This window comes from Schistocerca gregaria, chromosome 5 (genome assembly GCF_023897955.1).
Source record: "Schistocerca gregaria isolate iqSchGreg1 chromosome 5, iqSchGreg1.2, whole genome shotgun sequence".
In the NCBI taxonomy this organism is placed as follows: Eukaryota; Metazoa; Arthropoda; class Insecta; order Orthoptera; family Acrididae; genus Schistocerca; species Schistocerca gregaria.
In genome coordinates, this window is record NC_064924.1 from 311,723,462 (window position 1) to 311,741,403 (window position 17,942).

A 17,942-nucleotide genomic window follows, 5' to 3' on the forward strand; every position below is an offset into this window, starting at 1 on the left:
CATAGAAAATACACAGAGAAAAGAAAATTACAATGGATAGGAACACTCTTTCTTGTTAGTTGTTATGTAGTTGAGATTGGCTTCTTTGCCCAAAAACTTTTTCAGGTAAGTACTACTTGTTATATTGTTGTGCAGTTATTGACATTTCATATGTAATGGAGACATAAAGTAATTTATTTATAGTGTGCTCCAGTAATGTATTCAGAAAATGCATTTGGGGTTTCACATTTGGGGAATGGCCTCATCATTGCTTGTTTTTATTTGAAAGGGGACCTATTATTTTTAGAATGAAATTTGACTCTCTTAAAAAAGAAAAAAAGGTAATGTGTGCGATGAATAAAAATGGGAGTAATTGCAATATCACACTTCTGAAGAAAGAGGTAAATAGCGAGAACAAGAATGAATATGAACAGATGTATTTATGAGCTCTCAAGACAGAAATTCACAAAGCTGCAGAAATAAAGAAAACAGGTGTTCAGAAAAATCTGAAATATTATTCATAGTCATTACACTGTAATGTAACATGTTGAGATCATTAGGTAAAACTTTTGAAATATATTTGATGCTCTCTTCGTTCATTCAATAGAAAATTCTGTAATTTTCAGTGATCAAATTCAAAATATGTTCTGATTCCACATATACAGAATCACACAGCTTGGTACAGGAGTTCTTAATAGAAATTATATAGACTAAATTTGTCCTGGTAAGAGGTAATATGAGAACATTAAGTGCAGGTACTTCCTTCATTTGGGAAGAAAAAGGTTACTCTTCAATTAAAGTGCTCGTCCATGTTTGGCTGGTACTAATGAAATAATTAATACAGAAATACTTGGCGATATGCTTGCATGATACTGAAAGAGCCAGAGCAGAGTAATAACAACACAGTGAACAAAGAAAATCGGAAAATCTTGAAGTCTAAAGTTAAGTTATTGAGCAGCAGACAGCAGATAAGTTATTTAAATGTTTAAATGAGTGCATGTGCAATTGCCTCCCCCCCCCCCCCCCCCCCCCCCACACACACACACAGTGTGAAAGAAGTTTAACACTTTGACTGTCACACACAGTGATGGATGTTTCCTTGCCTGGCCAGGCACAGGGTGGTAGGTGTGTGTCTCTGCTGCAGCTGCTGATAGGTGGAAGATTGTGTCAGGCAAGAGGATTTGGTGTGGTTGCTGGTGGCCTCATGGCAGTCAGTGTGTTAAAAAAAAGAGACTGGTTCCTATGGGGGCTAGACATGGCAGGAAAGGAAGAAGATAAATATATGTAATGTTATAATTTGTGCTGGAGGATTGCAATGAAGAACAGCTGAAAGAGTTGAAACAATTAAGTCACTGGTCCAGCTGGAACCCAAATTACCTCATACTTAACTTGTGCTATTATGAATCTATCGCTGAGTGGAAAGTTCCAGGTGACTGGAAAAAGAATGCATGTATGTCAAATATGTAAGAAACATAAAAGGGTATACCCACAAAACTACAGGTAGACATCCTAGTTAGTTTACAGCCGATGGCTTAAACACTAAAACAGATCTGTGGTGGATGGAGGTGATGTAGTTTGTACTGGAGGAAGAATTTGTGTATAAAATGTATAGGCCATCTAAAGTGATGTAGTTTGTACTGGAGGAAGAATTTGTGTATAAAATGTATAGGCTATCTAAAGTGTAAAAATTGTTATTTATCTATAATATTTATTTGGACAGACTGACAAGATGTGGAGAAACAGGGCTTGGGATTTTTGAATGGCTTTCAGTATTCATGTTGATAATGATAGGGAGGACGGAAGGGACAACTTGCAGACAGGTGCATGATAAAGAAATGGAATGTGTTCTTGACCATCAGATAAGGTCTCTCTCTCTCTCTCTCTCTCTCTCTCTCTCTCTCTCTCAGTATTTTTTCATACTACCTGGAACTTTTCAGTGTTGTTGCTGGAAAGCTGCAGATGCTGTTGCCTGAGTGTCAGTTTTTATTTCAGTTGCTCCTTTTTACTGTTGTAGGAGTACCTTTGGGTGGCATTGGCTGTGGAACAATTGGTCGTGGCTTTAAGGGAGAATTTTGTAGATACCAACTGAAGCCAGGTGTTTACGAATATGCATTAGTTCATGCCAATCAGTTCATTATTACCATACAGTCTACAGACAAGAAGATATTGTACCAGAAGGTATTGTCATCATGCCGGTAAGCTTTAATGATTTAAATTTCTTTACATACGCGCACGCACGCACACACGCACACGCACACACACACACACACACACACACACACACACACACACACACACACACAGTTAGTGTTTTCTATGTTATATGTTTTTTTATTAGCCATTCAGCATGTTTACCATGCAATTGGCTTTGTCAAAATACATTTTACATATTCGTAAAAGTATAGTTGTTACCAATTTTTTACATATATACATAAGTACATAAACTTATTACTAATCAGAAGATTTCATTAATAATAATTACATGGTTTACATTCAAGAATTAATTATACAGTTTTACACATTTAGTTAATGATAGTTACACTATTTCTTTGCTTATTTCATTCAGGAATTAATTACACAGTTTTACACATTTAGTTGATGATAGTTACATATTTAATTCTTTATACACTCCTTACAAATTACCTCCAAGACATTCTTCAGTTGAATAGTATGCTTTATTTTTAACCTCCTTAATTTAAAGAAGGTGAGGGTTTTGACTGATTGTAGCAGTTTATTTTATAACTTTAGACTTAGGTGTTTGTGACTGTTGTGTGTCAGTGACAGCCTAGAATATTGTATATCAAGCATGCAGTTGTTTCTAGTGCTGTGCAAATGTAAATTCATTCTCTGTGTAAATTGTCGTATATTTTCTTTTGTGCATATTAAGCAGTTATACTTATAGAAATTTGGGAGGGTCATTATATTTAATAGGCTGAAGTGCTCCTTACAGGTTTCTTTTGGACCCAGTCCTTGTATACATCTGCTTTTTTTCCTGTTGTTTGAATACATAGTTTGTACCTGTCGAATTACCCCATAACACAATCCCATATTGTAGCTGTAACTGAAAAAATGCATAGTAGCAAAGCATCAGTAAACTTTTACTGAGAGAACATCTGACTTTATACAGCAGGAATATCATATCGGCAATGTTGCCTGTTGGTTAGCTTATATGGCCATCCCATCAGAGCCTTTGGTCTATTTTAGTCCCAGTAGTTTGACACTGTGATTCTCTTCCTTCTGTGCCTTCAGATTAAAATAAATTTCCTCCGTTTTTGTGTTGTTTATACTAGTAAGCAATGCACCACATCCTACATTTTTCAAAAACTTCATTATTTTTATTTACCACCTCTTGCATACTCTCACCTGTGGAGATCATGGTCAAATCATCAATATATAAGACATTTTTACAGGCTTAATACAATATGTGATCAAAAGTATCCAGACACTTGGCTGAAAATGAACTAGAATTTAGTGGCATCTTCCATCGGAGTTCTGCTTTCCTTGATTATAGCTTTTATTACAAAGGTACTGAATCCATAGTAGTCTTCTGTTAAGCTTGTTTACAGAGTTATTTGTATCTGCAGCAGATATTCTACTCCAGTTAAATCTTTCATCTGTTTTTTTCTGTGATTGCAAAAGAAAAGCTTCCGTATCAGTTAAATCATCACTTTTTGGTACGTGGGCATTTACTGAATTTATGAATTGTTCATTGAGAGTGTTGCAATTAATTGGGTTGCTGATTTCTTCCTTTTCCATGTTTATCTCACTTTTAACTATGTTCCAGGCAGCTTTACATTTGTTTTTAGAATTTAAAATATACTCTTCCATTTGCTTTCATTTTTGCTGCTTTAATTTCAGATTTGTATATTTTTCTTAAGTTTATATATCTACTCTTGTTTTCTTGACTGCTTTCAATTTTGCCCTTCAGCAAGAGTAAAGGGATTCTGATTTTATTGAGGTGTGGGATGTACCACTTTTTTGTATACTGTGGTTTATGCATATTGCTAGGGTTACATCTCTTAGTAATAAGATGGCATTTACTGTCCAATGTATTTTTTATGTTGGATATAAATGCAGAAAAGCTTTCATTTATATCTTTGCTGATTGTTAGTATTCTAGCCCATTCTATTCTACTCAATACATTTCTAATTATTTTAGTGTTCTCTTCTTTGAGAACTCGGTGTCATCCTAGTATCATCAAGTGTCAGGTTTCCAATTTTGAGCCATATCCCATCATGGTCAAATAGTCCTAATTTGGTGGTATCCCACTGTACTTGATTCCTCAAACATTGATAATTATACTGTCAAGGCATGCCTCCATTCTGGTCGGTTTTTCATTTAAGCTGTAGTAATTCATTGATCTTAAGATATTTAGGATGTGTACCAGTTTTTCTCTTTACTCTTAAATCTATATTGATGTCTCGTGTGATAAATGTTTTATATTCCTTACATTTGGCAGTCAGTAAGTGTAATTAAGGGAGTTTTCTGCAAATATCTCATCATCAGAAGCTGGTGGTCAATAAACTGTTGCAGTAATGAGTTTCTGAGTGTGTATAACCAAGGCAGATGCTTCAACAGACAGGCTTGTGAGGTTTATGATTGAATATTTTAGTTTCAAATTTTTGTTGATATAAATGGACACTCCACCATGGGCATTGTTTGGTCTACAATTGCTTGTTGCCAGTAAATAGCCAATTGGTACAAATAAGCTTATTTCTGCACTATTAATCCAATGTTCATTCACAAAGAGACTGCCACACTTAATTTCCTTCAGCCACTTCTACAGTTCACTACTTTGTTTCTTAGGGCTTGCACATTTATATGTAACAAAAGTAGTTCATTTTTGCTGCAAGGTGGTACATTGTGTGCATTGGGCTTAGTGTGATTATTTACTTAGTGTGTTTTTTGTATTGCATTCTGAAGCTCTTTGTTTCGACCAAGTCTGACACATTTCAAGCGTGTTCAGCCTTATACATTTCCCTGATTTGGTTGTGAGTTTTGATATGTATGTTCTAAATTGGTGTTACAAGATAATTTATTATTTACCACTCTAAGTATTTTTTGGGCCAGCAGTGGTTTTCCTAATCAACTTAGGCCTTCACTATGGCTTGGTATGACAAGTTCTCGAGCAGTTACAATTGTCAGAGGGCTGATGGTTACACATAAAACATTCCTTAATATCTAAAAGAATTACATTTTTAAACTGTTTGCAGATTGTTTCAAAATACTTGTTAGCTTTGCTTATTTCTCTATTTACACATGATGATTCAATTAAATCATAGTGATGAGGTAATTTAAATAATATGTTAACTTGCCCAGTGTTGTCTTCAGTGCTGTTGTTGCTGCAGCTGTTTTATTATGGTATACATCATTGGCACCTCCTATAAGAACTACAAAGTCACTCTTTGACAGAGTACTGCAATCTTCAATTTTGGTGAGGATCTCGTTGAATCTTGCTCTGGGTTTCGCTATGCCTTCTATTTTATTTTATTTTATTTTACTCTTTTTTTTTTTTTTTTTTTTTTTTTTTTTGAGTTGTCAGGGTCTTTGTTTTTGTAGCAACCTCTCTTCCAAAATCAACAGAGTAGATTCTGATGTGTGTTGTTTTTTCTCTTGATATTTCTTGACTCTGTGTTCCATCTTGTTCTTTATCTGTTGCATTTGTTATTTTGTTTGTTGTACTCAGTTTCAAAGCAGGCATCGTCTAATGTGGGTTGCCACAAGAATTTTTGATTTGGTTTGTATTAGATGATTTAAATGCATGTGCACTTTTTGTGCCACAATCCATGTTGTTCTGTTTCTTGTGTTTGGCTTCAGATGTGTTTGAGTGAGTTTCATTATCTTCAGGTCCATTATAATAGAGTATGGTACATATTTTAAGACTAATAGTTTTTGACCTACATTCATCATAGTTACAGATTTTTCTGATTATCTGTTGTCCCTTTAGTGAGGTATCTGCTTTCCCACATCGAAAATTGAATATGTTTCCGCATTCCATGCACTCAACACTACTTCGCACAGTTTTCTGGCATTTTTGACTATATGTATCATACTATTGTTTTTGTTGTTGAAATTCATTTTTTAGCTTTACCCCCCAACTTCATGTAATAGAAACACTATAATGTCGTCTTTAGTGTCTTTGCTGTTCACTTTTTTGTGCATTATTTCTTTACAGAAATTCAAACAGAACCAAGTCTTTTGGTTTTGACTAACATTTGCACACTCATAGTTGTAAACTGTTTCATATTCTAGACACATTATTCCTTTATCAGCACTTTTTTCACAATAACAGTGGGAGAACATCCTTTTTTCTTGCATATATTCAGTGTTGGTAGTTGATACTATGCACGCACGCACACACACACACACACACACACACACACACACACACACACACACACACACGTTTATCTTTGTATTTTTCAGTGTTCACGCTTCTTATCACTGTTTTTAATAATTTAATATGCCAGGCAAGTAGTATCACAATAAGTACCGATTTTTTCGCATGTGTGTGCTTTCTATCGTAATTTTTAATTTTACTCGTAGAGCTATTGCACTCATTTTGGTTGGGAACCATCTGTAATTTTACCTGTGTCTAGCACATAATTATGAAATCTTAAAACTGTCACAATGATTGATGTGTATCTGGCTGAAATGGACACAGTGTATCCATTAGCATTGCAACCTCATGACTGTGGTGTAAAACAAATAGTGTAAGGTGTGTAATGTCTTGCTTTGCCGTGTTAAATGTGACTGTCTTGATCAGCAGTGTATACCAATCTCTCTGTTAGACATCAACATATATTGCACCATATCTGACAACATATTATTAGAGTGTGCTGAGAGACATTTGTTTATGGATGCTAGGCAGTTGATGTCCTGTGGATGATGTCACCATGTGAAATTACTTCTGATAGAAGTCTTGACTGGAAAACTTGTCACTAGTCAGAGACTGTCACAAGGGGGTGCTTCATGGTTCAAAATGATGTCTTCTACAAGGAACCCAAAATTTCTGGAGCTTTAGCAGTTGGTTCAGCTTTGGTGACAGCATAGCAGATGAAATATTCAGTGCAGACTGTGATCCATTGATTCTCATTTGTTAACTTTGGAAACCTCTCCAGTAGGTCTATTCCAATTTGGTAGAAATAAGATATTAATTGCACCCCTTTCTGACATGAAACACTAACAAATTATTTGTCAAAACCCTCGTGTTTCCTTTTTTTTCCCTTTTTTCCTTTTCTTTTTTTATTTTTCTTCGGGAAATGTTCATTTTAGCTTCACTTGGAATTTCTTCCACAGACTGGATTGAAACCAATCACAGGCCAGACTTGGCTTGTAGGCCGTCAGTTGCCCACCTGCGGTCTAAAGGTTAATGCAATAAAAACTGCATTAATTCTGTCTAGAATCTTCATGAATTCCAGGTGACTAGGTGTTGGAACATTGTGCAAAAACTTCAGGATAGCTAGCTGTAGATGAACAGGGATGATGAGCAACCATTATGCCCCATCAGATCATATTTCCACTTATAAAGGGTTGTATTTATTAATTGGAAATCTCCTTTGGTTGGTTCCTCATTCCTCAAGGCTTCTGTGGTTTTCAGCAATGCTGGATCTTCCCTCTGTTAGCAACAATGTAGTTTAATGCAGTGATAGCTGAAATTTTGCCCATGTTGGTGTATTCTGCCAATGGATTCTTTGAAAGGCAGTCAGAATTCCTTACAACCCTATAACCCTTTTCTTGTATATCAGTGTGATTCTGTACTCCTGAAGCCTCAGTCCCCATCTCAGCAGTTGGTCCATTGGATATTTCAGACCAGCCAGCCAGTATAGAGAATAGTGGAGTGTGTCAACATTGAATGGTTTGAAATCGGTACTACCAGAATGGATCGATTCCCAAACAACTGCAACACGCTTGTTTTCAGCTATAGAGTATTTCCTATTAGACTTGTAGCATGCTCCGGAAGAATTAGCTATCATTTCTTCAGCATGTTCCTGAATTTTTACTAGAATCGTACTCACCCCATAACTTCTAGCACTGGTGTGAAGTACTGTCTTGTCATAAAATGCTAGGACTTGACTTAGGATCAAAGAAAGAGCTTGCTTGTTCCTTGTCCCAGGAAAATTCAACATCTTCCTGCAGTTGTAATTACAAGGGACGTAGATTGGTGCAGAAGTCCATTATGTATCTCTAGTAGTACGAGCACATATCTAGAAAACTCCGCACATCACAAATCTGCTAAGGTGTCAGGAAATTTGTGATTGCTCTTATCATTTTGTCTGGCTTGGGATGAACTCCACCATTTGCTAGATGCCCCAAGATTTTTATTTCTTGGCCAATGAAGAAGCACTTTTTCAGATTCCAAACAGCATAACTTTGAATTCATAGAGTCCATAAGGACTTGTGAAGGCAGCCTTTTCCCTTGTCAGCCTCATCCACCCCGATTTGTCAACAGCCTGCCTGCCTGGCCTTAGTTGAGAGTTACTTTGCTACTTTCATGCAGTCTAGGGTGTCATCAGTGTGCAGCAGACGGTTTACCTTCTTTTTTGTAACACGCGTGCCTTCCTTGGGACCCTGGCAGAGGGCCAATGACTCTATGAAGGTTCGTTGTATTCAACTTGCAGCATCTTCTCCACATTCTCCCATATTATGCATCATTTAGCCAACGAAATGCTATATGAGTGCTCTGGCTAATTCATGAACGATACCCAGTGTTAATATGGTGTTTTACCACAGGGTGTTTGGTCTGTCTTTTCTCTCCTCCACATTTGAGTGTCCAAAAATGGCGCAGAACGGTTAGCACTCACTGACATTGTTCCTTTGTGAGGTTGGATCCTTTTGGCAGTTCAGTAGTAGGTTCCTCCCCTACGTAGACTTTAGTGATAGTGGCACAAGATTCTTTGTCAGTGGCCCTAAGCTACCCTTCCTGGACTGGTTTGGCTGCTCCTATGCACTACTTATGACAGTTAGTGATTGAAAGTTCTCCTTGGCCAGCTACGATGCTTATAATCACCACTAACATGCAGATTTCTTTCATGAGCCTGAGTAGCTTTTGCAGGTGACAAAAGCTTCACAGTGTAAATGAGCATATAGATTGACAGTTGAAATGCATCTTATTGATGACTGCAGGATAACATCGTCTACAGTGGCAAACAACTCTACAGAGCAATAATTGTCATCTGTGTGTGTTGGAATACATTTATCAATTTGAAGCTCTGATCTTCCATAGCCTATGACTGCTTGTGGTGCCTCAAAGAATTCCCTCCCAGGAATAACACAACAACTAAATTCTGTTAAAATAACAGATTTTAAGGGCTGTCTGTGTTCAGTCATTAGTAGTAATTTTTGGAGTTATATTGTTATGCCTCAGGATAGTATCCCCGGTGGGCACTAAAAGTTTGTCCAAATTCTGCCTTGGCAGCTCCTGGAAGGCAGACTACCTGTGTCAGTGACCAATAGACTTCCAGCTAGGGGAAAATGGCTAAGCGAGTTGCAGTAAACATGGAAGCTGTCACAGCATGGGGAAGGACTTGGCACCCAACTCTGCAAGCAAAGCATAATTATATCATGGAAGCTGAGAGATATCGTCATACTAGTGACAGAGAAGAGTTTCATAAGGAAGGCTAAGTACAGCACAACTTTAAGTATTCAGCTAGCAGAAAAGAGCCTCTGAAAGGTGAAGTTGCAAAAGTCTGAAGTCAGTAGGAGAGATGATAGAAAAAAAAAAAAAAAGCAGGATATGTGCCATCATACCCACCTCCACCACTGCAACACTTCTTAGCAAATGTCTAACTGCTGAATGCTGATTGCTGACTGCCTAGCAAATAGTCTCAAAACACTGCCCAGTACATAGTCTCAGCCTGTGTATCAGTTCCGTATATCCAGTGAAAGGGGAGGCTATGGAGGTTGACCTTCGGCTTGCCTAGCAGTCTCCGATTGTCTGTGGAACTAAAACTTTGACTGAAAGTACACTGCTGCTGTTGCTGCCAGCTGTACTACTAACATCCAAGGCTGCACTATGGGGCACAGAGGCCACTATCACTGTGGATGTCTGCTGGAAGCTCGACATTCGTGAACTGGACACTGTCCGTCATCCGTCTTCAAGTGTCACTGCTGCTGCTCATCCCATTCTTCTGGCAGAACCCAATGCTGTTGGCTCCTGTTTCCTAAATGGCGCCAGAGAGCCAACTCTTCATGAGCCAGTGAGTACTTCAAGTGAACCTTTGGAGAGACTCATGAGTGCAAATCTTCGACATTCACAAAACCACTTTGGAGATGGGTACAAAGAGCTGGAGGCCGCCAGATTCTGCAGGCAATATCCGTCTGTGATGCAGCTGCTGCCACCTGATGCTTTGCTGTTCTGGAGATACTGTGAGATGAGCGAAAGTTGGCCTTCTGCCACTGATGAGGCCCTGCTCTGCTAGCAGGGGTGTGGCATGGCACTTTGGAAGACAATCATGTATTACTGCGTAGTAAATGAGTTAGTTAATGACGTTTTCTTGGCGCTTAAAAGCATAACTAGGAACTCACTACCACATCCTAATTGGCTCTCTCTTGACAACTATAGGAGTCTTTGATCGGATACCTATAATATGTTCCTATCAGCTGAACATGTTTCCCATTTGCAACTTTAGCACATAGTTTTTGTATCATTGACTATAGTCTTCTTTAATTGGTGGTGGTGGTATGATCCACATTACAGGAAAGGGAACTCCTGAGTTGACTAATGCCTGGACTTGTTTGCTGCTGATGATATCAGTGAGGTTTACTGACATCTTGGTGGCTGCCATCCAAGGAGGATTTGCATCTGCAGTGACCTCAACTCGATAGGTGATTGCATCACTAAGCTTCCCTGAATTTGAGGGCCATGCTTGTGGCTGGTACCTTAGGACACGGATGTATTCCAGCATGTTGGGAAGTGACATTATCTAGCATAGGGGAGTGGGCTTCATCCCACAGGTCTATTGTAATTGTCTTGTGCTGACTGTCAGAACTGTTAGAATGGTTTATGTCAGACATCATAGCAGTCACAAAATCTCCTCTTCTCTCTCTGCAGTAGTATAAGTGTACAGGAAATCTACAGTGGAAATATACTGGCATGCTGTTCTCTGTATTCCAAATATATGTTTTTTAGCAGTGCATAATAGTTGAAGGAGTTGATTTACCTTGGTCAGTAGCTAGGCTGTCATTTGATGGCTGCGGTGTAAATCCAAGTTGGCTGAGCCCATTCTTCATGGTGCATTAGACTGGTGGCAGAGATTTTCTTCAACATTACAATACAACAAACTTGCAAAGGGAAGAATTAATTACCACTACAAAATCGGAAGACTCTCCTAATAAATTTAGCACTAGCTAGCACTAGTATCTCTGACAAGGGAGTCCTTACATCTCTGTTAAATCTTCTATGTTTCATAACAAAAGAAGGCCTGTATTTTTCTTATATTTTTTCTGTAATCACATCTATCTGACTCCATATTCATATCCTTACTTTTTCTGTCTGTTTAGAATTAAAACCTCATTCGTAGGTATTGGATTTTTATCGGTGAAATAACTATCATTCCTCTTGCCTTGTATTTTAAGTATCCCCATGAATTTTTTTAAGATGTGATCTCATGTTTGTGAATATCATTTTATTATCAGGATAATCATACCTTTAATTTTGTATTGTATCAAGATGGAATTTATTTCTCTAGTTTCTCTCAACCACTACAAACAGGGTGCCAGTATTAGACACAGTCCTAGATTGGTCTTGCCTCTTAAACAGTTATTAATGCTGCTACCACTTGGTCCATGCCAATTAACAACTGTGATACAATTGTCAACTTCTTCAGGCATTGTCTTTTAATCAAACTAATACTCCCAATTATAGGTTTCGAGAATAAGTGGAAACTCGTTCCAGAGTGTGAAACAAGTGTCTAACAAAGCTGTACTTTGGTTTGTAACATTTCTGCAAGACCACATATAAAGGTGGAGAATTCAATAAAATTTTTGGCCGGGATATTAGAGTGTCTGTCAGCAACTCAAAACTGTCTGCTGCCTCAACTGTAATCACTGATACACTATCAGATCTACTCTTGAGTCTATCACCAGTGCCCAAGCTGACTTATCAAAATTGTTCCCGTATCAACTAGCAGACATCATTCTCAATAGATGAGACTCTGCACAAGCAAAACTACTACACACTGGCAATCACGGAGCTAGTTGGCACAGTGGTTAGCACACTGGACTCGCATTCGGGTGGACAACAGTTCCATCCCGTGTCCAGTCATCCTGATTTAGGTTTTACATGATTTCCCTAAATCAGTCCAGGCAAATGCCACGATGGTTCCTTTCAAAGGGCATGGCCAACTTCCTTCCCGATCCTTCCCCAATCTGATGAGACTGATGACCTTGCTGCCTGGTCTCCTCCCTCAAAACAACCCAAGCCACACCCACACTGGCAATCAGTTGGTGATGCTTCTGACCAAAATCTCTCTGATTTGAATTGATAAAGATGAAATGATCAGTCTGTGACCACTAAAGGTTTTCCTCAACATAAATTTCCCTTCCCTGCACAGATTGCTTCAATTACTAATTAATGAAAAGTCAGTTGATTTATTACCCTGTAAATTAATGACCTGACCTGATCAGTTTTCTATTATAACTTTAAACCACATTATAAGGTGATTTGCCCATCTGGTACTCAATTATCCCGGGAGCATTGGACTAAAATCTTTACACATCTGACATTAATTCTGTGCTAAAAAACTTAGGAACCATTAAAGATCAACAGATGAATGGCATGATTGTAACTTTTTTAACAAAAGTTTCATTGTAGTAGATGGCTGTTGGAGAATCGTATAGTTGCCAGCTTCTGTGGTGCCATTGAAACTTTACAGTCACGGAGTGTCCACATTGCTGGCTACTGTTAACATTGACATTTTACAGCTTCTCTCTCTTTTTTACACGTACAACACATTTTGTACAAGATTTACATCTGAAAACAAAATACATAAATAAATGGTCACATTAACGTATTGTTATCCAGTAGCATTTGATCTTTAACTGATGTTCTGGGACTATTTTCCTCGTAGCATCAACCACTCACCTTTGACCCATCACAAGCTGAATTTTTGCTATTTTGAAATCCATTAGTTACCTGAGCATACAGGCCTTGAGAGCAATCCATTGCATTAAAGATCGACAGATGAACGGCATGATTGTAACTTTTTTAACAAAAGTTTCATTGTAGTAGATGGCTGTCTCTCACTCACCTTTGACCCATCACAAGCTGAATTTTTGCTATTTTGAAATCCATTAGTTACCTGAGCATACAGGCCTTGAGAGCAATCCATTGCATTAAAGATCGACAGATGAACGGCATGATTGTAACTTTTTTAACAAAAGTTTCATTGTAGTAGATGGCTGTCCGAGAATCGTATAGTGGCCAGCTTCTGTGGTGCCATTGAAACTTTACAGTCACGGAGTGACGGCTTTTAGGTTGCATAATTGGAACCACAGTGATGGAGAGCACATGGTAGCTCCAACAGACAGTGTCACATTTAACCATAATCAAATCTAAATCAGAAAGAAGGGCCATCAGTGAAGTAGTACCCTTAGCCTGAAGGCACAACTATTCCAGACGACGACGTACAGCCAAAGGAGAACTGACTTCCTGGACAGAGTGTTTTGTAATTTGTAGAAACATCAAATAGTCTAGAATGTATAAATATTAAAAACATAAGAAATTTTGAGAACCTTCCAGAAATGATAAAAACAACATAACAAATAATCGCTAACAGTTTGATCTGAACTGATGACTTGCAACACACCAGCCAACAATGCAAACTGCAACACTGCACTGCATGCAGCACAGCTTGTGGCAATGTTGTTCACAAGATAAAGATATTTCTGATACTAGTTCAGTTTGTATTACTAATATTATAGTAGTCTGAAAGACTAAAATGTTCAGTTGTATTAAATTTAAGAAGTTGTACTTGTTAGTTATCTGTAAATGGCCAGTATGAAGCTATTTACTCAGACTGTGGATTTTTCTGTATCATTTTGATAGGAATCAATTGAATTATCTAAGGAACATCGAACTGACTGATTATTAATGCCTCTCATAAGTAATTTAGTCCGTAGAATAGTCGGGATTAAGTATTGTATCATAATTGTTGTACATTGTGTTTGATTTTTTTTTAAATATTGATCCCCTAATTATTTTTTAAATTTCTTTCTGGTGTCACTTTTTAGAGAGAGATTTGGGGCACCAGTATGTATCTACAGAATCAATTCTGTGACTTTTGTTTAAATGATAAAGTATATTAAGATCTTGCATAATGTTTTTGAATGAATGCATTGTATTTTGATAATTAGTGAGTAGGTACTTTTTATGGTCATTGAAAATACATATACTAACATTTTTAGTGTTCCTGGTTCAAAAGACTGCCACATTGTTCTGTACGTGATTGGAACATACCATGTGCGGTGTTTTCCAATTCCCATCTGAAATTGTGGTTGTTATTTGCAGCAAGTTTTATGTATTAGTTTTGTATAAGTAGTTATGAAAGTGTTCTGATTGTGTTTGGCCTAAATAAATTAGGTGTTATGTAATGAAATAAGAGTGTAGGCTTTCATGTGCAATGTTAATTTGAATCAAATTCCTTTGGGTTTTAGGCCACATCTTTATCATACAATAAAATACTGATGTTTTTACCATCTTTGCAGCATTATTATTCAGGGCAGCTATGAAAACCACTGCTGAGATCATTGAAATGTCATCTTTACAATTAATTTATTTTATCATTGTGATGTGGCCTAACACCAAAAAGGATTTTATTCAGATGTGTAGTGGTTGTTGCAATGTTTCAGTTTATAAAATCTTGCGTGGAAAAATGAACAATTTTTTTTTAAACTGAGAGCTGAGCTTTTTGTGGCTTTGGCCACTTCTCAACAGTGCTATTATATGATGAGTAGTTATCTCACTCCTCTATATTGTAGTGTGTCAGTATTCATTTGGTTTTGGATTTTGCATGTCACAATACTGGAGATACTATTGGATCTTGTAGTTTCTTTCATTGTGTGTATTTCATGCTGAAGACAGGCCTTGTTTGGTGACACTGATCTTTAAGTAGCCTTCTTTTGACTGTTTTGATGACGATTTTGCTCTACCTGGTGATTATTTCCTTCATGTGAGCTGTTAATTTGGGTCACTTAAAATATGGAGCAAATTTCTACAACTGTTTCCATAATGTAAAATTGTTGTTATGATCTGTGCTGGGGTTGCGTTGTCAATGGGAGCTTGAATGGAGAGTGGAGGTGAGTGATCCTGTATATCAGCGGGGTAGTAATGAAACATCATTCAATTAACAATAATTTATTGGTGGGAATTTTACAGTCACTCTATTGTCTTTCCTGCAATGCGTAGCAGTGACTGTGCTGTGTCTGCACTGCTTAGAAACACGGGTTGGCATGTCGATGGCTGGCAAGGAACTTCCCCACATCTTCAAGTCAGTTACTGTTGGGACCGAGACTGTGGCTTGCGGATCAGAAGTCCTCTCCACAGCCAGATAGCTGTGGGTTTGCAGTGGTGGACTCCAAGTTGGCAGCAGCTTGCAGACACTTCTTGAATTCACCAAAGCATCCTGCTACTTACTAGCTCTGGTCTTCCATCAGTATCAACAATGTAAATGGAATTACCTAACTCAGAGAATGAGCATGAAGAAAACTTTGAGAATGAGCATGAAGGAAGCAGAGATCTTATAGTGGGTGATGCTGAGATCTCCTCCCCCCCCCAACACACACACACACACACACACACACACACACATGTGGTCTCGTTTTCTGAGCCTGTCAGCGCTATCAGCTGCTTTAGTGTTTATCTTCAGGGTTTCAGATTGTTACTTTTTGAAAAGTTTGCTTCCTGAAAGGTGTTTCTATGATATCTCTAAGCGTAGTTGCTACATTTAGCCCCCCATTACAGTAGATTGTTTTGTTAGATTTGCACTGTTGTCGAATGTGTCTTTCATACTCTGATGAAATGAACTCTCAGCTGGTTTGTACTTCGTGCCCCTCCTGTTGATATACAGTTACGACACTGTTGCATAACCGGCAGACCTGCCCCATTTAGCCATCTCCATTGTTTACTTACCAAATTCTATTCCTGCATGTATGTGCAATATTCCCCAATCCTTAACAAATTAGTCCTGAATTTTCACACCTCCCACTAGTCTATATTGCTTATTAAACCTTTATTCATGGAATATTCCTGTTATAAAAACTAAAGCCAATCTCACAAATCTTTAAAATATTGTATTAATCCTATGATTCCCTCTATTACTCTGTAGTGTTTTCTGTAATATTGCCAGACCATACAATAGGTAACTCATGCAAAAGTAACTCTGGCTGTTGCACAATTTTTCTCATGTAGTAAATATAAATTATACAAATGATGACTCTAACCACTATATTACTGTTAGCTGAAATGCTTACGTTTATAACTTGATTAAGCTGCTTCTCATAGTATTTTTGGATGTGCTATAACATCTTTTCTGTGGAAATATACCCCTTCTGTGTTGCAAAAAGTTAGTCTACTGAGTGAAGGAAATTTTTTATCTCTGGAGTGTATTATGAATGTATATAGTGCACTCTTATTCTTTGAAATGTGGATAAGGGGTTAATACTTCCTCCAACACTGTCGTTTTGTATTTCCCCAGAAACAATTCTACTTTACATGCGTGACAGTCCAGACCACTCTGGTTGGACAGGCCGAAATACTCTTCTGCTGGCAAGCCTGTAACTCTTCTCTGGACATCAGTGCATATTTTTCTCTGTTCTCTGAAATTATTACTACTTTGCTAGTATGAATTTGTAACTAGCAAAACTATCATACTCTTCCTGGCTGCCCCTGCTGGCATGCCACTTGAGAGAAAGGAATTTCTTGTCGCTTTACCTCCCTCATTCCAAAAGCGTTGGTGCAAAACAGAATACTACTGAATACTACACAGTATGAACTTATTAAAATACCTAGCACAGACAAGATTAAATGTCCCAAAAACAAAACAGAACAAATCCCTGTAGTTGGAATGAAACAAGTGTACACAGTTATAGAAGGAAACTAAACACATGATCTTAATGCATATGATAAGCTATCAGAATCCTGAACATTTCTAACTCGTGGCGTCTTTTCCTTCCTAGAGCTTTTATTCAGTGGGAATGCATCTGCTACTACACAGAAGGTCTTGAATCAGCTTACAGAACAATCGGTGTTTTCATCAGAAACTGTATCTTCACATTGGCAGATGTCATCTGTAGCATCAGATATGGGCTCTGATACTTATTTATAAACTTTTGTTCTTCCTTTTGGTGTTCAGTTACCAAAACTCACTGGCCTACTAAGTACTATGGTAGTTTCCCTTTCCTTTCTCTCATCTTCTCTTGATGCTAGAGTGCTTTTGTATTCACTCATTTGACCCACTGCCTCCACTTCTTTTATTAGTTTTGTAAACTTTGTTGCTTACTCCTCGTTGTCACCTAATTCAGGTTTCCAAACCTCAAAAGGAGATGGCATCTTTCTACTGTACACAACCTGTACTGCTGTGTATTTTTTAATTGTATGGTGAGATGACGTTGTAAATGTGTGTCCCAATTTTCATGTTGACTATTCATATAATTGCTTATCGTATTCAGATATGTATGGTGAACCCATTTGGCACATCCGTTCACTTGTGGATAGAAAAGCCTAGTGTGAAATTGTCAGATATGAAGCAGGTGAAAAACTAGTTCAAAAGATCTGGCATAAAATTTGTACCCTGATCTTTATAGTATCAGGAAAAACCAAATGTATATTATCAGGAAAAACCAAATGTTAGTCTCCAGTTATTAACCATCAGTTCCTGACTGTGCTTGCTTGTTGGTCCAGAATTTCTGTCATTGCTACAAACCAGGAAAATGATCTATTATTGTTAGAATATATGTTACAAGCT

General features: G+C 37.7%; 1 protein-coding gene across 1 annotated transcript in view; it reads left to right on the forward strand.

Annotated features, from left to right (window-relative positions):
* The window catches only part of LOC126271988 (non-lysosomal glucosylceramidase), a 243,901-nt gene that overhangs the window by 62,035 nt on the left and 163,924 nt on the right, over positions 1–17,942 (forward strand). Inside the window, exon 3 of the mRNA XM_049974464.1 lies at positions 1,994–2,174. Within this exon, the coding sequence (XP_049830421.1) occupies positions 1,994–2,174 (181 nt within the window). The remainder of the gene's footprint in view (positions 1–1,993; positions 2,175–17,942) is intronic.